The 24,820-nt window shown below is 44.9% G+C and overlaps 1 protein-coding gene across 3 annotated transcripts in view; it reads left to right on the top strand.

Moving 5' to 3' along the window:
• ulk4 (unc-51 like kinase 4) overlaps window positions 1-24,820 on the top strand; it is a 416,752-nt gene that overhangs the window by 10,964 nt on the left and 380,968 nt on the right. For 2 of the 3 annotated variants that reach the window (XM_059652139.1, XM_048563177.2), the window contains 6 exons: window positions 1,021-1,120; window positions 2,395-2,534; window positions 3,629-3,791; window positions 5,298-5,399; window positions 5,691-5,774; window positions 7,892-7,967. In XM_059652139.1, the coding sequence (XP_059508122.1) occupies window positions 1,021-1,120; window positions 2,395-2,534; window positions 3,629-3,791; window positions 5,298-5,399; window positions 5,691-5,774; window positions 7,892-7,967 (665 nt within the window). The remainder of the gene's footprint in view (window positions 1-1,020; window positions 1,121-2,394; window positions 2,535-3,628; window positions 3,792-5,297; window positions 5,400-5,690; window positions 5,775-7,891; window positions 7,968-24,820) is intronic. The other variant, XM_059652146.1, reaches the window with a different exon arrangement.

The following is a 24,820-nucleotide window of genomic DNA, read 5'->3' as shown; positions in this document are numbered from 1 at the left end:
GTTGAAGGCATTATCTGAATGGTAGTTGTTTGAGAATGACCTTGAAGAAATTGTGCCAAGGACAAGTATATTGTTGCTGGATATGTTGGACTCCTAGCTACTTGCTTGCATTCCTGTACAGGTTGTAAGACAAAAACTCTGCCAAACCTCCAAGGAATATCTCTTTTTCCCTGTTCCGCTATCTTGTTCTGCTATCTTTTCTTTTATTGATATTGCTTTGATTTGATTTGATTTATTATTATCATGGTACCAAGGGACATCGAAAAATACGTGCTTTACGGGTAGATCATACTATTCAAGTGCATCAGGGTAACAGAACGGAGTTCAGGATACAATATTACAACTGCCAAGAAGACCAGGGAGAAACCAACATTAACGTGAAAGAGGTCCATTGATAACAGTGGGGAAGAATCTGTTCTTGAAAGTGTTTATACAAGTATATGAACTTTTATATCTCCTGCCTGACAGAAGAGGGTGGAAGAGAGCATTACTGGGGTGGGAGGAGTCTTTAATTATGTTGGTTGCTTTTGAGAAGTAGCAGGAAGTGTAGATTAAGCCAAAGGATGGGAGGCTGATTTGCATAATGGACAGGACTGTGTTACAACTGTCTGCAGTTTCTTTTGGCCTCAGGAAGAGCAATTGCCATACCACATGGTGATAAAAGAAGTACCTTTTAAGGTTAGTTCCTTGATGCTTCAGATATGTCAATCTACCTTCGACCCCTCCCAGCCCACCTTGATATTTTGAAAGTACGACATATTAATTTGTAATAATTACTGTGTCTATTTATTCATTCTCATTACTTGCCAGGTGTGGGTTTCCCTAATGTTTATCTTTTCCTGCTATCCTAATCCATCTTTTCTTGATTTGCCCCTTCTTTTGCCTGAGCATTTCAAATTCAATTCCTATTTTGTGATTATTCACCCCCCATCAAGGTGCCTCAGTTTATGAAAAAAAAATTGTGTTTTCCTTAATCACAAAAAAGTATGCATTTGATTTGGAAATGTATATTTCATATAGGTCCGACTTACTCATGGCGTTGATCATCAGAACATTGTACAATTTCATGAGTGGTATGAAACTAGCAATCACCTATGGCTTGTTGTGGAACTGTGCACAGGTAATTCAAGTGTCATTTAAAATATTACGCAGAGGCTTTAAGTATGTGTAAAAATATTACCATTTTACATTGTTGGTTTGAGTAGTTGTGCATTCCCTACACAAGTCTGAAAAAAATTTACATTTTGAACAGTTTTACCAAATATTGAGATTATTTGTTAGAGAAACTTTTACTTGTATTTACTCAGTTGGTAGAACTTTCATTTCTAAGGAAAGCAGTTGTTCTGAGACTTCAGCACAACCAAGTTAACAGTTCATCACAACATCTCTAGTTCTCATAACTTGGATGAAATAAGATTTTATGACTAAGCTTGGGATTGCTTCTCTAGCTCATTCATCCAATCTGAGGTCTTTGATTTCACAAACAATCAGTCGTTCAGAGTAATCATTGAGAGGCACCTTGAATGCTTTGAGTTACTGTTTTTAAATAAGATTTTCTGTGCTCAAGACAGTCTTGACATCAACTGCAGATATATGTCACTACCGCAAAAATGATAGCTTCATAATTCTAAACTGTTTGGTTCATTTTTAAATACTAAGTGAGGAATTTAGCATGACAGATTCTACTTATGAATTGTTAATAAAAGTCATGCAAAAGGTGTCAATTGAGAGCCCTAGCATCCTTGACTTTGGATAAAATGTCACTTACAACATGCACTGCAAAAGTTCACCAAGGCTGTTTCGATAGCACCTTCTGAACCTATGACTAGTACTATCTAGAAGGCCAAGGGCATCAAATACATAGGAATGCTACGAACTGCATGTTCCTCTCTAAAAGATACGCTATCATTCTTTGGATCTAGATTGCTGGTAATTCAGTGTTACCTGGCTGAAATGCTGGAACTTCCTAACAGCACTATGATCAAATGAACTGCAATTCAACATCACCTTCTTGAGGGCAACTTTGAATAGACATTAAATGCTGGCCCAGCCAACAATATCAATATTCACTGAATTAAAAGAAGTGAAACTGACAGATAGGTAACGACCTGTTCATTCATTTATTCTGTCCCGTAAAACAATAAAAGGTCATACATTGAATTATTTAGGAAGGAATTGCGTAGGAAATACTAAAAAGTTATGAGATAACAAGATGTAGAGCTGGATGAATACAGCAGGCCAAGCAGCATCAGAGGAGCAGGAAGGCTGATGGTTCGGGCTTAGACCCTTTTTCAGAAATTCAGATGGGCCTAGGCCCGAAATATCAGCTAGGTTGTATTCTCTTGTGTTTTTACTACCATCTTCATACCATTAATCCTGTGTTGTTCATTGCAGGCGGCTCATTGGCAATGGTCATTGCCCAAGATGAATATTTACATGAAAATGTAGTTAGACAGTTTGGTATTGACTTGGTGATGGGTTTGCGCCGTATTCATGAGCTGGGCATCATTTTTTGTGATCTTAATCCTGCTAAGGTAAATGTATATTATTGTATAAAATAACACTCAGAGTTTTAGCGATAGTAGAAGAATAGATGTGTTTGGGTTTTAAGTTGTAGCATTTTTGCTGTGGGAACATTGCTTTGCAGTTTGCAACACCTGTGACCTGATTTCTGTTCCTGGGTCGAGTGCACAGAGATGGGAGAATTCCCAGCTCCATAAACCCGAGCTTTAGATCTGGTTGCCTGAATGTTCCACGATTGGTGCAGGAGTGTGGGATTGGAAGTTAGATGGACAACCAAGAAGGAGTTGAAGAGGATGCCTGGTGAAGAGATAGAAAAGGCAAAAAACTGGGATCTTCCTCTCGTTGTTCAAAGTTTAAAAATAAAGATTAAAAAATAAAACATTCCTCCTGCTCACACCCCTCAGCCCCATGCTCCCATACCCCACTGATGTCAACCCATGAAATCAAATGCCTTAGACCTCCTGCATTGGACTCCCACAGCCACCATCTCAACTTACACCTCTGTTGCACCATCATGCTCCCCACCCCATCTTCTATGAACCGAACAACTAGAAACAGGAGTAACCAACTCAGTCCCTCAAGCCTGCTGTACTGTTTAATTGGATCTCAACTCCACTTTCCTACCTGCTCCGTTACTAATTACAAGTGTTTCTGTATCCTGCTTAAATTTATTCAGTGTCCTGGTGACCGCCAAATCTTGAGTAGTGAATTCTAGAGATTCATGATCCTTTGAGAGAAGCAATTCCACTGGCTTTACCTCTGTGTTTTTTTACCATTAAATGCCTTCCTTTGAAACCTTGGTCAAGCTTCCAGTCACCACTCTCAATGTTTTCTTTGGCTTGACATTTCATTTTTTTCCCTCCTTTTGGAACTCTAAATTGCTGCATGACATTTTACTGTGTTAAATGTACTAGATAAGTAAGTTGCTGCAGTAAATGATAAGCTATTTGGTGGAATATAAAGACGTAAATTTAAATCCCACTGTGGCACAAAAGATGGTACCAGTTTTATTTTGAAAATTTTTTTTTGAAGATCGAATGTGCTGTTCAAAAGATGTCTTTCACTTGTAGCATTGCCAGTTTCTCAAGTCCTTTTCTTTATACAGATATTACTGGATGGTTCAGGCACACTGAAATATAGTAATTTCAGTCTCGCCAAAGCGGAAGGAGAGAATCTGGAAGAATTCTTTTCATTAATTAGTGGAGAAGATGACTTGGTTGAAAGCAATAGTGGCACAGAAAGAACAAAGTCTAAAATTCGGGCTCGAGGTAACAATCCCTCATGCAGTACTCGGAAAAAAGATTGATACATGATATGAAATTTGAAATCACCCTTGAACCATAGTTTATCTCATCATAGCTGATAGTAAAATCCAAAATTGCAGTTTAGGTAGCATCTGTGTAGAGAGGAACAGAGTTTTGACACCTCTTCGTCGGAGTTGAGTTGGGCTCTGTCCTCACCCGACGTTCAAATGTGCACTTCTTGGCAATACTCAGTGAATAATTGTCAGGATTGGGAATGTGTCTTATATTCTTAATGCCTCTCTCACAGTTGAACTCTAAGACCAATCTAATATATCCTGTACGTATTTGAGCTGAGATCAGGTAAAGCAGTGTGAACAACCAACCTTCTGCATCTGAATGACTCAGTTGTATACCTGGTAGTGACTTGTTAGCTGACTCATCCAAAAAAGATAAGTTGTTGCAAAATTTCGGACTATTTTCCTGAACTGTTGCAAGGAATAAAATTGGACACTGGTGCAGCCAAACATCGGTAAAGTGGGTTCCCTTATCCTGTCCTATTTTTCACACTTGTGTATGAGTCATCTGAGCATCTCTGGTTAAAAGCCATCTCTGATGTTTATTCATGGTAGGCTGTAAGGTTTCAGTTAATAGATCACTTATGAATTTATTGTAAGTAGTTGTGCTTTCAGAATTACATTTCTAACAAAATTGATTAATGAACTTTATTAAATAGAAGTGTCAGTTAATTGGCTTGGCATAGGGGAGGCAATGGCCTAGTGGTATTATCGCTGGACTGTTAATCCAGAGACCCAGCTAACATTCTGGGTTCAAATCCTGCCACGGCAGATGATTGAATTTGCATTCAATAAATACCTGGAATAAAGAACGTAATCATGACAGTGAATCCATTGTCAATTGTGGGGAAAAACTGATTTGTTCACTAATGTCCTTTAGGGAAGGAAACTTCCATCCTTACCTGGTCTGCCCTATGTGTGACTCCAGCTGCCCTCTGGGCAATTAGGGATGGGCAATAAATTCTGCCCAGCCAACAACGCCCTCAACCTGTTAATGAATTTTTAAAAAATCAGACTGTTAACTTCAAGCCACTCTAAGATTTGAGCTCAATATTTATGCTGATATCCCAAGATGATAGTGATAGAGTGTTGCATTGTTTGCTATGTGGTCCAAAATCACTATATTGCCTTATTTCTGAGGCTAATTTACACAAGCAGACCAAATTTCTTCAGAATTAAACCCTACCTTTTTTGGGTTTACTATGTTCCTATTTTAATTATTATCTGAATTACAGTATATTTGTCACAAAAAGATTCATGGGTGTCACTAATTTCTCCTATCTTTTCTGGAAAGTGGAAAACAACTCAGTCGATTCATGGAACGTAGACTAGGTCAACTGGTTTAAGTTCATGTTTTTTGCAAAATTTGACCCTCCTGCAAGAAAGACATATTTCTTTCAAGTGCACTGTTCAGGTTATTTTGATATGTTTCACTTGATCCAAATTTACTTTTTAGGGTCTTCAACTTATATGGCTCCTGAAATTCTGAAAGGTGAAGATTATTCTCCAGTCAGTGATTTATGGTCTCTAGGCTGTGTCCTGTATGAGATGTTCACAGGTTGGTTTTTAACATGTTCATTTGAAACTTTTATTCTCTGTCACGACTGTCACAAGTTTTACACGTTGAATTCTATAACTACCAATTTTTCCACCCTTCTTTCTCTTTGACTCCACTTCACATTTTTGTTTTTTTAAAACCTCAGCCAAAAGACTGCCGATAATTGTGACTGTCATTTTGAAAAACGTGCAAATATAGGAGTTACTACTTCTTGGAAAAGTTGAAACCTAGAACCGCCATTTGCGTTGATAACAAAGTTTGTTACTTATGACTGCTATGCTTATTCAACAGGAAAGCCACCATTTTTTTCGGAAAACCTTTCTGCATTGGATGTGATGATTTTGTGTGAAAATCCACCACCACTCAAACCTCAAGGTTCAGTAATTTTTCAAAATATTTTGGAAAAAATCCAAGCCGATATAAGATAACCATTGTTCCTTTGCCTCATTCCCATTGCTGCCAGAAAAGATATCCACGCAATTTCATCTTAGGTTTGTAAAGGAAGGAAGGAATTTTACAAATGTAAACTTCTAATTTAACCAAAACTCAAATGATCTAATTCTGTCTTGGTCAAAATTCAAACATCATTGATCCTAGTTTTGCTGATTTGCACTGACTTCTGGTCTCTTACAAATATTAAATTTAAATTGCTAATCATGGCCAAAACTTTTTTGTGGCCATGTAATATTGTATCTACATTACTTTTACCCACACTCTTTAATTCTCTTGCTCTATGTGTTTATGTAATACCTCTTCATTAGCGGAAGAGCCTTTGACAGCTTTAATCTTATTCTTTCCAACCCATTCTGAAAGGTTTCTTGAAACTCAGATTTTTGATCAATCTTATAGTCACTCCTCTTAATGTCTACTTCAGTTGCTTGATGCCTGCTTGCCTTTTTATTTTCTATTCACAGAGTGCCCTAAGTTATTTATTGCATTGATAGATCTGTGTAATTGTATATTGTTGTTGTTCTCCCTATTTTCCTTTCCAATAGATATGGGTCATAGTCTGATTCATTGTGTAGTGTGTAAGTATTCAGTAAAAGGTATGGAGTAACATGTTGTAAATGTGCTCTGGACTTGTATTTCGATGTAGGAGTGCAATGGAAAAAGAAACATATAATTTCTTCCTTGGTTCTAAATCCATTGTGCCAACATCACATGAAGCAGCTGCTCTCTTGTTCTTAAAGGCAGCTTGACCCCTTTAATTGCCAGAAGCAGCAGTTGAATACGATTGCTGCAATTTTGAACAACGAAAATGGAACACGAGGATAGCGAGCAAGAACTTAAGAATCAAAAATGTAGTGGAGGCGAGTTAGATCAGCAATTCATTGAAGGTGAGTGGACAGGAGGTCCTTGAGCACAATTGTCAGAAGAGATTAGGAACAGATTGTCGGGCAGTTAAGTTCCTAACCTGTCAATTGGATTTTAGAACCTGCTAACAGTGCTACAAGAAGTCTGTTGCAGAAGTTTGTGAAGTCATGAGGGGCATAGATCAGGCGAATAGCCAAGGTCTTTTCCCCAAGGTAGGGGGATTCAAAACTAGAGGGCATAGGCTTAAGGTGACAGGGGAAAGATTTAAAAGGGCCCTAAGAGGCAACTTTTTGTACAGTGGATGGTGCATATTTGGAACAAGCAGCTGCTGTTGGAAGTAGTAGAAGTGGGTACAGTTACAACATTTAAAAGTCATTTGGACAGGCACATGGATGGGAAGGGTTTAGAGGGATACGGGCCAAATGCAGGCAAATGGGACTAATTCAGTTTAGGAACTCTGGTCGACATGGATGAGTTTGGCCGAAGGACCTGTTTCTGTGCTATATGACTCTGTGACTCTATGTGCTATAACTAACACATAGAGAAAGTGAGTCAACTTATCCTTGTGTGGACATATGAAAATATTTTAATGTATCCTCTTGTTGAGTGACCTTTCTTGGTCCTCCCATAGCAGGACTTTGTGGACTATTTTACACATGTTCTTTCTTCTAGCTATCATTCTGCTGGATAGATTTGTCTTTCAGGCAAGAAATGAAACATCTTTAAGAGCAAATACCATAGAATCCCTGCAGTGCAGAAAGAGGCCATGCAGCCCATTGACCCTGCACCAACCCTCTGAAACAACATATTACCCAAACCCACCCTCCCACCTCATTTGCTCATGGGTTTTTTTTAACCATGGCTAAGCCACCAAACCTGCACATCCCTGGATACTACAGGGACATTTTTAGCATGGCAATTCCACCTAACCTTTGGACTATTCAATTCATTGCTGTAGTCAACTTACAATCGTGATACTGTGTCAGTTTCTAGAAGAGTCCAGACTCAGTTTGCTCAGTTCAGTGTGACTTGATTGGAGTTGACCCAACTTTACTTGTATGGTTTGTAAATAGTTTTAAAAAGAATTTATCCTAGTATGAAAATTGTATTTTGTCATAATAACCTGCTAGTTATGGACAAATTGCTGTCAAGTCTAAAATATTACTATTGTCTGTTAGAATCGACTGGACAAAAACCATCCATTGAGTTTCTTGCTTTGGTTGAAGAATTGCTTCAGAAAGACCCTTTGCAAAGGTAATACAGTAACCTCAATTAGAGGCTTTAATATTCACTTACAATGGGTGATAAGAGAAATCAGCTTCATGTTTAAATAATATTCAGACATGAATGCGACAGATGATTATTGGATGGCTGCAACTTGATGGTATGTTTCTTGAATATTTTACTGTTAGATTATAATTTGTTGGAACACCTTCAGGCATTAAGGTTATTTACTCTCCATTTGTAGACTGATTTTAGTTATTTTGGGATATATTGCAATTGTACTGGCCTTGGAGCTGAAAGTTGCATCATTTTAGTCAAAGAGCTACAACAAAGCCAGAAACAAGTTGAGTATGCTGTCATACAAAAACAGCGGATGCTAGTTAAATTGTTGAAATTCTTGTTGAAGGCAGTTGAATATCTTTTCAAAAATTGTTTCCTTGATCTTCACGGATTAATGCACTCAGGGAGTTAAGACAAGGTAGTGTGGCTACAGGGATGGCAATAGTTGGATCATGAATGTCTAATGCTGCAGACCAGCATAGACCAGTGGAAGAGAGTAGTGTGAGTTGGTTATCCTAAGGTTAAGGGTGAATTGCGGAGGGGGCAGGTAGAACAGAGCATGAGGTGGTGGCTGAAAGGACGTAAGGTGTAGGAAGGTGAGGTGTCAAGGGAAGAGGCAGGAATGATGAAGTTTTGCATGGGATAAAAGAAGATTTGGAAAACTGGATAGTTGTGTTTTCCATAGGATGGGGGATTTCAAGACTAAGGGGCACGTTTTTAAGGTGAGAGGAAAGAGATTTTAAAAAAAGACGTGGGGGCAAATATTTTACATAGAGGGTGTTTGCATGTGGTATGAACTTACACCGAACATAGAACATTACAGCACAGTACAGGCCCTTCGGCCCTCGATGTTGTGCCGACCTGTCATACCGATCTCAAGCCCACTTAACCTACACTATTCCATGTACGTCCATATGCTCATCCAGTGACGACTTAAATGTACCTAAAGTTGGCAAATCTACTACCGTTGCAGGCAAAGCGTTCCATTCCCTTACTACTCTCTGAGTAAAGAAACTACCTCTGACGTCTGTCCTATATCTATCACCCCTCAATTTAAAGCTATGCCCCCTCGTACTCGCTGTCACCATCCCAGGAAAAAGGCTCTCCCTATCCACCCTATCTAACCCTCTGATTATTTTATATGTTTCAATTAAGTCACCTCTCAACCTTCTTCTCTCTCTAATGAAAACAGCCTCAAGCCCCTCAGCCTTTCCTTGTAAGACCTTCCCTCCATACGAGGCAACATCCTAGTAAATCTCCTCTGCACCCTTTCCAAAGCTTCCACATCATTCTTATAATGCAGTGACCAGAACTGTATGCAATACTCCAAGTGCAGCTGCACCAGAGCTTTGTACAGCTTCACCATAACCTCTTAGTTCCGGAACTCGATCCCTCTATTAATAAAAGCTAAAACACTGTATGCCTTCTTAACAGCCCTGTCAACCTGGGTGGCAACTTTCAAGGATCTGTGTACATGGACACCGAGATCTCTCCACTCATCTACACTACTAAGAATCTTACCATTAGCCTGAGGAAGTGGTGGATATGGATACAATAAAATGTTTAAAAGATATTTGTATAAGTACATGATTAGGAAAGGTTTGGAGGGATATGGGCCAAGAGCAGGCAGCTGGGACGAGTTTTTAGTTTGGGATTATGTTCAGCTTGGACTGGTTGGACCGAAGGATCTGTTTCCATGCTATATAATTCTGTGACTCTATGACTGGAACTGGGGAAGAATTGAATGCTTTCAGATGACACATCAGCATCCGGAGCCCAGAGAATGTGATCACATTGTTGCAACTAGTATGTGCAGCACAGAACAGTTGCAGGTAGGGAAGACATGGATAGGGAAGCTGAGGAGTCATGGAGTCAGAGAAACAGACTCTTCAGTCCAACCAGCCCATGGCGACCATGATCCCAAACTCAGCTAGTCCCATCTGACTGTAATTGATCTTCCAAACATTTCTTATTCATGTACTTATCCAAACGTCTTTTAAATGTTGTAACTGTACTGACATCCCCTAGTTTCTCTGGAAGTTCATTCCATGCATGAATGACTCTCTGTGAAAATGTACCCTCTCATGTCTTTTGTAAATCTTTCTCCTCTCACCCTAAAAATATTCCCCCAGTCTTGAAACCCTCCACACAAGAGAAAAGATATGTGACATTCACCTTATCTGTACCCCTCATGATTTTATAAACCTCTATAAGGTTACCCCTCAATCTCTTACACTCCATTGAGCAAAGTCCCAGCCTAGCCAGCTTCTCTTTGTAACTCAAACTCTCCATGCCTGAAAACATCCTGGTGAATTTATTCTGAAACCTCTTCAGTTTAATAATATCCTTCCTGTTACAGGAAAAGGGAGGGGGAATAATTCGTCTTCATTGAATAGAAGGCCGGTATTTTAAGCTGACCTGAAAGTTGGTCCTTAAGCATTTGTCAATGCAAGCTAATTCTGGCCGAGTTAACATAAGAACTAGGAGCTGGAGGAGGCCAGTCAGCTCTTCAGGTCTGCTCCTCAGGTCCACTCCACAGTTCAATAAGATCCGGATTGATCTCATCAAGGCCTCAACTCCACTTTCTTGTCTGTCACCTATAATCTTTGACTCCGTTATGGATCAAAAATCTATTGAACTCAGCCCTGACTATATTCCATGACTCAGACCTCCATTGCTGCCTGGGCAGGGAATTTCAAAGAATGACAAACCTCTGTTGAGGGATTATGAGCAACTCAGAGCTAAATTAGAAAGCAGGTCCACAAAGGTAACAAAGATTATTACCTGAGCCAAGTTTCAATTGATGTCCGATATAGAAGTATATGCATGGTTTAAAAGCTAGTGGGCCCTGTTTCATGTCCTGTTGGGCTGGGCTTCATTTGAACCAAGCAGGAACCAGTACCAAGTGAATTGTGTAAGTATGCGGATCAGTTAGTGCAGTGGACTGGATGAATCCCGAAACGTCGGCTTTCCCACTCCTATGATGCTGCTTGGCCTGCTTTGTTCATTCAGCTCTACACCTTGTTGTCTTGGACTGGATGAATGGTTTGTTTTACAGAACAGTGCCAACAGTGTTGGCTCAATTGCTGCACTGGCTGAGGTTACTATGGTCTTATTTTTTGGATGGCGTGATGGCTCAGTGGTTAGCACTGCTGCCTCTCAGCGCTTGGGTCCTGGGTTCGATTCTACCCTTGGGTGACTGTCTGTGGGAGTTTTCACATTCTCCCTGCGTCTGCATTGGTTTCCTCCGGGTGCTCTGGTTTTCTCCCACTGACCAAAGATGTGCTGGTTAGGTGGATTGGCTGTGCTAAATTGCCCAAAGTGACCAGTTATATATAAACCAGGTGGATTAGCCACGGGAAATGTAGGGGTACAGGGATATGGTAGGGGGTTGGGTATGGATGGGATGCTCTTCAGAGTCTCATTGTGGACTCGATGTGTTTTCCACACCGTGAGGATTCTGACTAAGGTTCTAATTGGGACTTTAAACTAATTTGTGGGGAGAAGGGTTCACTTGAAGGGAAGTTATAAAATCAAACGGAAATGAAACAGAAGAGGCAATTAATAATTAAAGTAAGACATTTGCTGAATGCAGCAGAAATTAGAACTGGAGAGCGTAATAATGGTAAAAATTCAAAGCTTGAGTTCTTTATCTGAAAGCATGCAGCATCTGTAACACCGGTAGATGAGTTAACAGCACCAACAGAAATAAATGAATATGATTTGATAGCTAATAAGGAGGTGTGGTTGCAGGGTGAGGAGGACTGGGAACTCTATATTCAAGCATATTTGATGTTCTGAACAAATATGCAGAAAGGCAAACGAGGTAGGGAAGTACTGTCAATTAAAGGGAAGCATCTGTGTGGTGGTGAGGAGTGATATACCTGCAATCGATCATGATATGAAATCAGTTTGGATATAAATAAGGAATAAGGGAATAAGTCACTGGTGGTAGTTGTCTTTAGGCCTCTGAGGAGGTGCTTTACTATAGGACAAAGTATAAATCAGGAAGTAATGGATGTATGTAAGAAGAGCATTATAACTGTCATGAGCGATTTTTCCCTGCTTATTGACTAGAGAAATCACATGGGCATAGGTAACCTGGAAGACAAACTTTTAGGACAAATCAGAAATTGTTTCTTCGAGCAGTATGTGCCAAAACTGACCTGGTACAGGCTATTTTAGACTTAGTAATGTGTAACAGAACACAGAACAATACAGCACAGTACAGGCCCTTTGGCCCGCGATGTTGTGCTGACCTATTATCCTACTGAGATCAATGTACCCTGTATACCCTACATTTTACTGTCCTCCATGTACCTATCCAAAAGTTGCTTAAAAGCCTCTGAAGCATCTGATTCCACGATCACTCTGGCAGCGCATCCCACAGGCCCACCACTCTCTGTGTGAAGAATGTACCGCTGACAGCTCCCCTATACCTTTGTCCAATCACGTTAAAATTAAGCCGCCTTGTAATAGTCATTTCTGCCTTGGGAAAAAGTCTCTGGATATCCACTCTATCTGTGCCTCTCATCATCCTGTATCAAGTCACCTGTCATCCTTCTTTGCTCCAATGAAAAGAGTCCTAGCTCCCTCAACCTTTCCTGGTAAGACCTGCCCTCTGGTCCAGACAGCATCCTGGTAAATCTCCTCTGCACCCTCTCTAGAGCTTCCACATCTTTCCTTTAACGAGGTGACCAGAACTAAACACAATATTCCAAGTGTGGTCTAACCAGAGTTTTATAGAGTTGCAGCATAACCTCACGGCTCTTAAACTCAATTCCCCTGCCAATGAAAGCCAACACACCAGATGCCTTCTTTATAACCCTATCAACGTGGGAGGCAACTTTGAGAGACCCATAAAAGAATGACGAAACTAAGATTAGGCCCAATCAAGGATAGTAGTGGTAAGTTGTGTGTGGAGTCAGATGAGATAGGGGAAGTGCTAAATGAATATTTTTCAACAGCATTCACTCTAGAAAACGACAATGTTGTCGAGGAGAATACTGAGATACAGGCTACTAGACTAGGTAGGATTGAGGTTCACACGGAAGAGGTATTAGAAATCCTTCAGAAGGTGAAGATAGGTATGTCCCCTGGGCCGGATGGGATTTATCCTCGGATCCTCTGGGAAGCCAGGGAGGAGATTGCCCAGCCTTTGGCATTGATCTTTAACTCGTCATTGTCTACAGGAATAGTGCCAGATGACTGGAGGATAGCAAATGTGGTTCCCCTGTTCAAGAAGGGGAGTAGAGACAACCCTGGTAATTATAGGCCAGTGAGCCTTACCTCAGTTGTTGGTAAAGTGTTGGAAAAGGTTATAAGGGATAGGATTTATAATCATCTAGAAAAGAATAAATTGATTAGGGATAGTCAGCACGGTTTTGTGAAGGGAAGGTCGTGCCTCACAAACCTTATTGAGTTCTTTGAGAAGGTGACCAAACAGGTAGATGAGAGTAAACCGGTTGATGTGTATATGGATTTCAGCAAGGCGTTCGATAAGGTTCCCCACAATAGGCTATTGTACAAAATGCTGAGGAATGGGATTATGGGAGATATAGCAGTTTGGATCGGAAATTGGCTTGCTGAAAGAAGACAGAGGGTGGTAGTTGATGGGAAATGTTCATCCTGGAGAGCAGTTACTAGTGGTGTACTGCAAGGGTCGGTGTTGGGTCCACTGCTGTTTGTCATTTTTAAAAATGACCTGGATGAGGGTTTAGAAGGGGTTAGTAAATTTGCAGACGACACTAAGGTCGGTGGAGTTGTGGATAGTGACGAAGGATGCTGTAGGTTGCAGAGAGACATAGATAAGCTGCAGAGCTGGGCTGAGAGGTGGCAAATGGAGTTTAATGCAGACAAGCGTGAGGCGATGCACTTTGGTAGAAGTAACCGGAAGGCAAAGTACAGGGCTAATGGTAAGATTCTTAGTAGTGTAGATGAGCAGACAGATCTCGGTGTCCATGTACACAGATCCTTGAAAGTTGCCACCCAGGTTGACAGGGCTGTTAAGAAGGCATACAGTGTTTTAGCTTTTATTAATAGAGGGATCGAGTTCCGGAACCAAGAGGTTATGGTGAAGCTGTACAAAACTCTGGTTCGGCCGCACTTGGACTATTGTGTACAGTTCTGGTCACTGCATTATAAGAATGATGTGGAAGCTTTGGAAAGGGTGCAGAGGAGATTTACTAGGATGTTGCCTGGTATGGAGGGAAGGTCTTATGAGGAAAGGCTGAGGGACTTGAGGCTGCTTTCATTAGAGAGAGAAGAAGGTTGAGAGGTGACTTAATTGAAACATATAAAATAATCAGAGGGTTAGATAGGGTGGATAGGGAGAGCCTTTTTCCTAGGATGGTGACGGCGAGCATGAGGGGGCATAGCTTTAAATTGAGGGGTGATAGATATAGGACAGATGTCAGAGGTAGTTTCTTTACTCAGAGAGTAGTAAGGAATGGAACGCTTTGTCTGCAACGGTAGTAGATTTGCCAACTTTAGGTACATTGAAGTCGTCATTGGATGAGCATATGGATGTACATGGAATAGTGTAGGTTAGATGGGCTTGAGATCGGGATGACAGGTCGGCACAACATCGAGGGCCGAAGGGCCTGTACTGTGCTGTAATGTTCTATGGATGTGGACCCCAAGATCCCTCTGTTCCCCCACACTGCCAAGAATCCTGCCATTATCCCTGTGTTCTGCATTCAAATTTTGACCTTCCATAATGAATCACCTCACACTTCTTCAGGTTCACTTCCATCTGCCACGTCTTTGCCAAGCTCTGCATCCTGTCCATGTCCCGTTGCAACCTACAACAGGCCTCCACACTATCCACAACTTCACCAACCCTCATGTCATTGACAAACTTACTAACCCACCCTTCCACTTCCTCATTTGAGTCATTTATAAAGATCACAAAGAGTAGAGGTCCCAAAACAGATTCCTGCGGAACACCACGGGTTACCGAGCTCCAGGCTGAATACTTTCCACCTACTATCACCCTCTGTTTTCTATTGGACAGCCTGTTTTGTATCCAGACAGCCAAATTTCCCTGAATCCCCTGGGTTGGATTAGTAAAAGATCTCTTAGTGAAATGTCCATTAGGAGGTAGCAATCATAACATGATTAAATTTTCAATTAAGTTTGAGGGAGTGCAACTGCATCTCAAAACCCCTAATGTAAATAAGGACCATTACAGACATATAATGGAAGCACTGTCTAAACTGGGAATATAGACAAAATGGAAAGTTAATGGATGAACAGTGATAGACAGTTAAACAGCTATTTCATAATGCTGAACATAAATTTATCCCAGTCAAAAGCAGGACTTGAGAAGGATGAACCATCTGTGATTATCAAAAACGGTCCAAATGTGCGTCCAAACAGCAACTAAGGCATACAAAGCAGCAAAATCTAATGGTAGGCCAGAGGTTTAGGAAATTTTTATGAACTAGCAGCAGAAGACTGAAAAACAAATGAAGATGGAGAAATTCATTATGAAAGTAAATTGGCAAGAAATAAAAGAACAAATGGCAAGAGCTTCTTTGAATATTTAAAGTGAAAAAATGTAGCTGAAGAGAGTTTGTGACCCCTGGCAGATGCAACCGGGGAACTGATTGTGGTGAACAGAGAACTGGTGAACATTTTGCATCCATTTTTGCAGTGGACTGCGCTATAAACATTCCAAGGACAATAGATAACCAAGGTACTAACGGGAGGAAAGTTCTTGCAAAAGCTTCTGTCACAAGGGACAAAGTATTTGACAAACTAATGAGACTAAAGGCAGATACTATGTCAGGATCCAGTGGCCCACATCCAAGAGTTTTAAAGGAAGTGGCTGCAGAGATAGTGGAGTCATTGGTGGAAGTATTCATGAACTCACTAGATTCTGGGAAGGTTCCAGCAGATTAGAAAGCTGCTATTGTGATATCCCTGTTCAAGAACGGACGAAGATAGAAAGTAGCAAACTGTAGGATAATTGGCCTAATGCCTATTGTTTGGAAAATGCTGGAGTCGAATATAAAGAAAGACGTAGCAGGCCATATTTTTAAAAAGATCAGAATTCAAACAGATTCGGCATGGTTTTGTGAAAGCTAAATAATGTTTGATAAGCGAGTTTTGAGAAGATTTGTAGCTCAAGTTGAGGTTCTGGATGTGAGTTTGCTCACTGGGCTGGAAGGTTAGTTTTCAGACGTTTCGTCACTTTTTTTTATTTGAAAAAATATACTTTATTCATAAGATGTACAAAAATTAAAACATATTTATACACTTACCCAGTTATGCAAGCCGCTCCGGGTTACCCGGGGGTACATACACCAACTAAAGGAAAAAAAACAAAAGAAGAAGAAAAAACAAAGCAAAGAAAATAACCCCAGCAGTCGTCACCCCGCACAGTCCCAGTTGGCCCCCTGACCAGTTGGGGAAGGCGCCGGCTGGGCCCAGTTACCAAATAGGGCCCTTGTTTCTATTCTGGACGAGGGGTTTCATACGGTGGTCTTTCCCCACCGCGCCTTGGCAGCGGCTGCCCCAAGCTTTAGCGCGTCCCTCAGCACGTAGTCCTGGACCTTGGAGTGTGCCAGTCTGCAACACTCTGTCGGGTTCAGTTCTTTCAGCTGGCAGACCAGCAAGTTGCGGGCAGACCAAAGAGCATCTTTCACCGCATTGATGGTCTTCCAGGCGCAGTTCATGTTGGTCTCGGTGTGCGTCCCGGGAAACAGCCCGTAGAGCACGGAGTCCCACCTCATGGAGCTGCTCGGGACAAACCTCGACAAATACCACTGCATCCCCCTCCAGACCTCCTGCGCATAGGCACACTCCAGAAGGAGGTGATCGACAGTCTTGTCCCCCCCGCAGCCGCCTCGAGGGCAGCGTGCGGTGGCGCAGAGATTCCGGGCATGCATAAAAGGATCTCACTGGCAGAGCCCCTCTCACCGCCAGCCAAGCAATGTCCTTGTGCTTGTTTGGAAGTTCTGGCGATGAGGCATTTCGCCAAATGACTTTGGCAGTCTGCATGGGGAACCACACGACAGGATCCACCCTCTCCTTTTCCCGAAGGGTCTCGAGGATACTACATGCTGACCACTGCCTGACGGCCTTGTGGTCAAAGGTGTTTCCCTTCAAAAATTTCTCCACGAAGGACAGTGGTACAGGACGGCCCAACTACTTGGAGTGTTGCACGGCAACGGGGCCAGGCCCATCCTTCGCAACACCAGGGACAGGTAGAACCTCAGTAAGTAGTGACACTTAGTGTTTGCGGACTGAGGATCTACGCACAGTTTGATGCAGCCACACACAAAAGGTAGCCATCAGGGCGAGGGTGGCGTTCGGTACGCCCTTTCCCCCATTTTCCAGGTCTTTGTACATGGTGTCCCTGCGGACCCGGTCCATCCTCAACCCCCAAATGAAGTGGAAGATGGCCCGGGTGACCGCAGCGGCGCAGGTCCAGGGAATAGGCCAGGCCTGTGCCACATACAACAGTACCAAAAGCCCCTCGCACCTGACAACCAGGTTCTTACCCGCTCCTCCCAAGTCTTAGTGCACGCCCCAGCTCCACCGAACCAATCACCCAGCACCTTCAGGTAGTCTGTCCTGACGGTGAAGGGGATGAAGGAGCGGTCATCACAGTTCCCGAAGAACGTGGCCTCGCTCTTACCCCTATTGACTTTGGCACCGAGGCCAGTTCAAACTGGCCGCAGATGTCCAACAGCCTATTCACCGACCGACGATCGGTGCAGAAGACGGCGACATCGTCCATGTACAGGGAGGTCTTGACCTGAAGGCCTCCACTGCCTGGGATAGTCACGCCCTTCAGGCTCAAGTCCTTCCTGATGGATGCGGCATAGGGCTCCACACAGCACACGAACAAGGCAGGAGAGAGCGGGCAGCCCTGCCTGACTCCAGATCTGACGGGAAAACTGTCCGATTCCCACCCGTTGATCGAGACTACTCTAACGATGTTGGTGTAGAGCAGCCGGATCCAATTGCGGATGCCCTCCCCGAACCCCAATTTGGAGAGGACGTCCCTCATGTAAGCATGAGAGACCCTGTCGAAGGCCTTCTCCTGGTCCAGGCTGACGAGGCAGGTGTCCACCTGCCTGTCCTGCACGTAGGCGATCGTATCCCTGATGAGCGCGAGGCGCTCAGCGATCTTCCTGCCCGGCACAGCACAGGTTTGGTCAGGGTGAATCACTGACTCCAGGACAGACCTGACCCGGTTGACTATGACCTTGGCCAGGATTTTGTAGTCCACGTTCAATAGTGAAATGGGACGCCAATTCTTAATTTCTTCCTTCTCCCCCTTCCTCTTGTAAATGAGAGTAATGATGCCCTTCCTCATGGACTTGCACATTTCCCCTGCAAAGCGCACTATCGTACACCTCCAGCAGGTCCTGGCTGACCAGGTCCCACAGAGCAGAATACAGCTCGACCGGTAAGCCGTCGCTCCCGGGAGTCTTATTCCTCTCCAAGGACTTGAGGGCTCTGGTCAGGTCGTCCAGGGATCTCGGCCGGTCCAGCTGCTCCCTCATGCCGTCGTCTAAGACCTCTGTGATAGCCGACAGGAATGACTCGGAGGCCGTGCTGTCTGTGGGCTTCGCGTCCGGCATAGAAGGATCTGCTGATCCTCAAAATGTCGGGCCGAGACGACATCACCGAGTCGTCGTCCTCCTTCAGCCAGCTAAGCTCAGAGCTCTCTTTGTGCACCTTCTGAAAGGAGAAACGCGAGCACGTCCTGTCCTGCTCCACAGAGTGGACCCTGGACCGGAAGATTATCCTGGAGGCCTCCGCGGCGAAGAGCGAGGCTTGCTGGCCCCTCACCTCGCGGAGGTCCTCCGGTGACATCAACCCCCATCAACTGCAGAAGGAGCAGGTTCTGCACCCTTTTCTGGAGTCGCGACAGCTTTCCCCGCCTCTCTCTCACCTTCCGAACACCCTTGAGGACAAAGAACCTCTTGATGTTCTCCTTCACCGTCTCCCACCAGTCGCCCGGAGACTCAAAGAGGGGTTTCACGGTTCTCAAACCGGCGTACTCCCTCTTAAGCTCCTCGACGTTCTCTGGGGTCAACAGAGTCGTGTTGAGCTTCCACATCCCCTTGCTGGCCAGCTGGTCGTCCTGTAAGTGACAGTCAGCCAGCAGGAGGCAGTGGTCAGAGAAGAACACCGGCTCGACGCCAGTGGACCTGACCGAGAACGCCCGTGACACAAACAGGAAGTCTATCCTTGAGCGAATAGACCCATCTGGCCGCGACCAGGTGTATCTCCGCTGCGCTCCGTCTGCAGGAGTGTTGAAGACGTCGAGCAGCTTGGCGTCGTTCACCGTGCCCATCAGGAATCTGGCCGTGACGTCCAGTTGACTCCCCCCACCCGCTGTCCCCACACCGGATCTTCCATCTGCATCGATGATGCAGTTGAAGTCTCCACCTAGGATGACGGGCCTGGACGTAGCCAGCAGGGGTGGAAGCGGCTGCAGGACGGCCAACCGCTCACTCCGTACCGCTGGGGCATACGCGGTGATCAGCCTCAGGGGAGCGTTCCTGTAGGTGACGTCAGCCACTAGGAGGCGCCCCCCCCCACCACCTCCTGAACTTGAGAGATGGTGAAATTGTGCCCCCGCAGCAGAATAGCCAGGCCCGAGAAGCGACAGTCATTAACCCCCCAACCAGATCGAAGGCCCACAGGTCCAGGTGCCAGACCAATTCCCGTACCTCCTGAGGTGCGATATCCCGCACTCCTGCAGAAACAGGAGGTCTGCCTTGACGGTGGTCAGGTAGGCCAATGTGGACACACATCGTGCGGTGGACTTGACACTGCGCACATTAATGCTCGCAACTCGTACCCCCATTGCGGGCAGTGACCACAGTACCCTCCCCAAGTCCAAGGTCCAGCCCCTCCATCAGTCCCTTCATGCCCATTGCCCGGGCCAACTGCTGAACGCTCTCTGGGCTCAGGAAACCGTCCGTGCTGCCTTCCGGGTGGCATCCCCCCGTCGGGGGTATGGAGGCAGGAGAGTCCGGCTCTGGGTCAGGCTGGGGACGCGCTGTTTCCTCCTTCCCGCCTTGAAGTTCCGGGGGGGCCCTCCAGAGCCCCAGCGGCACGTGGCTGGGTGTCCGAGGGAGCCTCAGGACGCCTCCCGTCACCTGGAAGCGGGGTGCTGCTTTCCTTCTCCCTTGAGATCTTTAGCTTCTGCTTTGGGCGGGCCACCTCCGAATCTCCCTCGTCAGAGGAGCTCTTATAGCACCCCTGTAGCTGCCTCTTCCCGCCTGATGCTTGCAGTGCCTGGGCCCGCCGGGTTGTCAGTGGGGTGGTGGGGGGGGGTGGGGGGGGCAGCAGAGCCTGCAGGGGCGCTTTGCTGGCCTCGGGTCCATCCTGCGGGGCTGGGCCCTCCTACACGACCTGGCCCTCCTGCACGTTAGTGGGGTCCTTGCAGGGCCCTGGTGCCTTCCTCTCCTCTGGGGGGGCTGGCCCCGCATTGCCCCTGCCGGCGACCTGGGCGTAGGTGGTCCCCCGCCACGGGCATGCCCTATAGAGGTGGCCCACTTCCCCGCAAAGGTTGCAGCTTTTTTCTTGTGGGCAATCCTTTGCAAGGTGTCCCTCCTCCCTGCAGTTCCTGCAGATGGTGGCTTTGCAGTCAGCTGCCACATGACCTGACCTACCACAGGCATGGCAGACTTTAGGTTGCCCTGCCTAGGTCAGGTAGCCCTTGCTCCCACCGATCACAAAGCTGGATGGTGGGTGTATAACGTTCCCATCTGCGCCCATCCTCAGCGTCACCTTGACCTGCCTCTTACTGGCCCGGATGCCGAAGAGGTCCAGGATGTTGGTTAGGTCCCCTTCCACCTTCGCGTACCTTCCAAGGAAGGTCAGGACATCAACTGCTGGCACATGCGGGTTGTACATGTGTACAGTCACCATACGGCTCCTCTGCGCTGGCATCACAAACAGCGGGACAGCGGTCAATACAGAGACCTTGAAAACCTCCAGGAAGCGCTCGCAAAGCTTGGCACTCCTGAAGGTTACATCGTAAAATCCTCCTCCGGGGAAATCCTGCAGGCAGTAAATGTCCGCAGCAGCGAACCCACAACAGTCCAACAGGACCCTCTTCACAAAGAAGGTGCGGTTCACATGTGCACCTTCATCCACCTTCTTCACGGAAACACGGATGGTGTTCCGGACCCCCTGACCTGGGGCACGAGCACTTGCCGCAGTCATCGTTGCAGGTTGGCTGCTCCCCTGAACCAGCGTTAGGCCAAAGCCAGCATTAAGATCCACCGGTTGCAAGGGTGCACAGTCAACCTGACGTCTTCCTTCCACCTCCAACAGAGCGCTCTTCTCCTCTCGGCCCACAAAAGAGTGGGTCTTTATTTTGTCCCAGATGTAAGCTGGTTCACTGAGCTGGAAGGTTTGTTCCCAGATAATTGTCACCATTCTGGGTACATCATCAGTGAGCCTCCGACGAAGCGCTGGTGTTATGTCCTGCTTTCTATTTATCTGTTTAGGTTTCCTTGGGTTGGTGATGTCATTTCCTGTTCTTTTTCTCAGAGGATGGTAGCTTGATTTGGGGCCAATGTGTTTGTTGATGGAGTTCCGGTTGGAATGCCATGCTTCTAGGAATTTTCGTGCGTGTCTCTGTTTGGCTTGTCCTAGGATGGATGTGTTGTCCCAATCAAAGTGGTGTCCTTCCTCATCTGTATGTAAGGATACGAGTGATAGTGGGTCATGTCGTTTTGTGGCTAGTTGATGTTCATGTATGCTGGTGGCTAGCTTTCTGCCTGTTTGTCCAATGTAGTGTTTGTCACAGTTCTTGCAAGGTATTTTGTAGATGACGTTCGTTTTGCTTGTTGTCTGTATAGGGTCTTTTAAGTTCATTAGCTGCTGTTTTAGTGTGTTGGTGGGTTTGTGGGCTACCCTGATGTCAAGAGGTCCGAGTAGTCTGGCAGTCATTTCGGAAATGTCTTTGATGTAGGGGAGAGTGGTTATGGTTTCTGGGCCCATTTTGTCTGTTTGTTTGGGTTTATTGCTGAGAAATCGGCAGACTGTGTTCATAGGGTACCCATTCTTTTTGAATACGCTGTATAGGTGATTTTCTTCTGCTCTTCGTAGTTCCTCTGTGCTGCAGTGTGTGGTGGCTCGTTGGAATAATGTTCTAATGCAGCTTCGTTTGTGGATGTTGGGATGGTTGCTCCTGTAGTTCAGTATTTGATCCGTATGTGTTGTTTGTACAATTCTACATTCCTCCACCTCCACTGCATCTACTCCCAGGATGAGGCGTAGCACTCCAGAACATCCCAAATATTCTCCTACTTTACAGACTGTAGTTTTCCCTCCTCTGCAATGAAGGATGCATTCAACCACATTTCCACTTCCCACACTTCTGCCCTCAAAACCCCTACCCCTACCCCTAACAGTAAGAATAGAGTCTCCCTAGTCCTCACATACCACTCCATCAACCTCTGAATCTAACGCATCATCCTCCAAAGTTTCTGCCATGTACAATCAGACCTCACCACCAAAACATTATTTTCTTCCCTGCCCATGCTCGCTTTGCACAGAGACCGTTCACTTCGTGACTCCCTCATCAGCTCTACACACCCCACGAACCTCTCCTCTACACCTGGTACCTTTCCCTGCTACCGTGAGAGGTGCAGCATCTGCTCCCACACCTCCACTCTCACCTCTGTCCAAGGCCCCAAATAATCCTTCCAGATCCAGCAGAGATTCACCTGCTCCTTATCCAACCTAATTTGTTGTATCCATTGCTGCCGGTGTAGTTTCCTCTTTTTTGGGGAGACCAACTGCAGACCAGGGGACTGGTTCGCTGAGCATCTGCACCTGTGAGCACCAACCAACCCGACCTTCCGGTTGCCATCCATTTTGATTCCCCCTGCCACTCCCCTAGTGACATGTCCATCCTCGACCTCCTCCACTGTCAGTGGGGCCAAATGTAAACTAGATGAGCAACACTTGATATTTTGCCTTGGGAGCTTACAGCCCAAGGCCCTGAATATTGACTTCAGCAGCTTCAAAATTCTTCCACCCCAGCCTTCTCCCCTGTCCCACCTCCCTGACCTGTCCGAACCTGTCCATCTTCCTACTCACTTATTTACTCTACCCTTCACACTGACCAATCACAATAACCCCCTAACTGCATCCACCTATTTCTATCCCACCTACCTTTCCCCAGCCCCACCACCCCCATTTATTTCTGTGCTCCCCTCCCTCTCCCCAAACATGATGAAGGGTTTCACTCCAAACATTGACTTCCTTGCTCCTCTGATGTTGTCTGACCTGCTGTGTTTGTCAAGCTCCACATTTATTGACTTTGGCTTCTAGTATCTACAATCTTTACTGCCTCCTAGTCATAAAGTATTTCCATACTTCCTGTGTGATGGGAAGACCACACAAAGTAGTGAAATTAGTCGCCAAATACTGCGGTGCACATCACTAAGGAGAAAACACAGGGGAAGCCGAAAGCTCTCCAGGTGGATAAATCATCTAGGCCAGATGGACTACATTCTGGAATTTTGAAGAAGGACACTGAGGAGGTTGTAGAGGCATTGGTGGTGATTGTTCAGGAATCACTAGGGTCAGGTGCAGCCTCAGAGGACAGGAAAATGGCTAATGTAACACTCCTGGTTAAGAAGGGTGGGGGAGGCAGAAGGCAGGAAACCAAAGGCCTTTGACAAGATACCACTCAGGAGGCTGCTAAATAAGATAAGAGCCCATGTTATTCGTGGCAAAGTATTGGCAAGATAGAGGATTGTCTTACTGGCAGAAGGCAGAGAGGTGGGATAAAGGGGTCTTTTCCCGATGGCAGCCAGTGACTCGTGGAGTTCAGTAGGGTTACTGTTTGGACCACAGCTATTGACATTTTACATTAACAGCTTGGAAGAAGGAACTGAAGTCATTGTCATGGATGAGTAGTATTGAGGAGAAAGGGAGGCTGGAGAAGGACTTGGACAGGCTGGGGGAATGGTCAAAGAAATGGCAGATAAAATACAATATGGGAATGTTTGAAGTTATACACTTTGGTAGAAAGAAGAAAGGCATTGACTATTTTCTAAACAAGGAAAGATTTTGGAAATTTGAAGCGCTAGTTCAGGATTCTGTTCAGGTTAACATGCAGGTTCATTTGGCAGTTAAGAAGGTAAATACAATATCAGCATTTATTTCAAGAGGACTAGAATACACAACAGGGATGTACTGCTGAGGCTATTTAAGGTTCTGGTCAGACTGCATTTGGAATATTGTGGGCACGTTAGGGCTCCATATCTAAGGAAGGATGTGTTGTTGTAGGGGTCCAGAGGAGGTTTACACGAATGATCCCGGGGCTTGTCAAATGGGGAGCAGATGAGAACTTTGGGACTGTACTCGATAGTGTTTAGAAGGATGAAAGAAGATCTGATTTAAACTTAGAGAATATTCGAGGCTAGATAGAGTGGATGTGGTGAAGATGTTTCCACTAGTAAGAGAGACTAAGATCCAAGGACACAGTCTGAGTGTATGGATGACCTTTTACAACTGAGATGAGGAGGTATTTCTTCAGCCATCAGGTAGTGAATCCATGGAGCTCATTGCCACAGAGGGCTATGGAGGCCAAGTCATTGAGTGTATTTAAGACAGAGAAAGGTAGGTTCTTCATTAATTAGGGGATCAGGCTTATGAGAAGAACGCAGGAAAAATGGGCTCTGTTTCTTGATAAAGCCAGCTTTTCATCCCAGGAATGTTTTGTGAAATGCTTCCAATGCAAACGTCATTTCCTAAATAAGGAGACCAAAATTTTGTGTAAGGCTGTTTGTGGTCTTAACAATATCCTGCACTGTTGTAGTGAGTAT

This window comes from Stegostoma tigrinum, chromosome 2 (assembly GCF_030684315.1).
Source record: "Stegostoma tigrinum isolate sSteTig4 chromosome 2, sSteTig4.hap1, whole genome shotgun sequence".
In the NCBI taxonomy this organism is placed as follows: domain Eukaryota; kingdom Metazoa; phylum Chordata; class Chondrichthyes; order Orectolobiformes; family Stegostomatidae; genus Stegostoma; species Stegostoma tigrinum.
The sequence above is the reverse complement of the archived record's forward strand: the minus strand, read 5'-3'. Positions and strand labels throughout refer to the sequence as shown.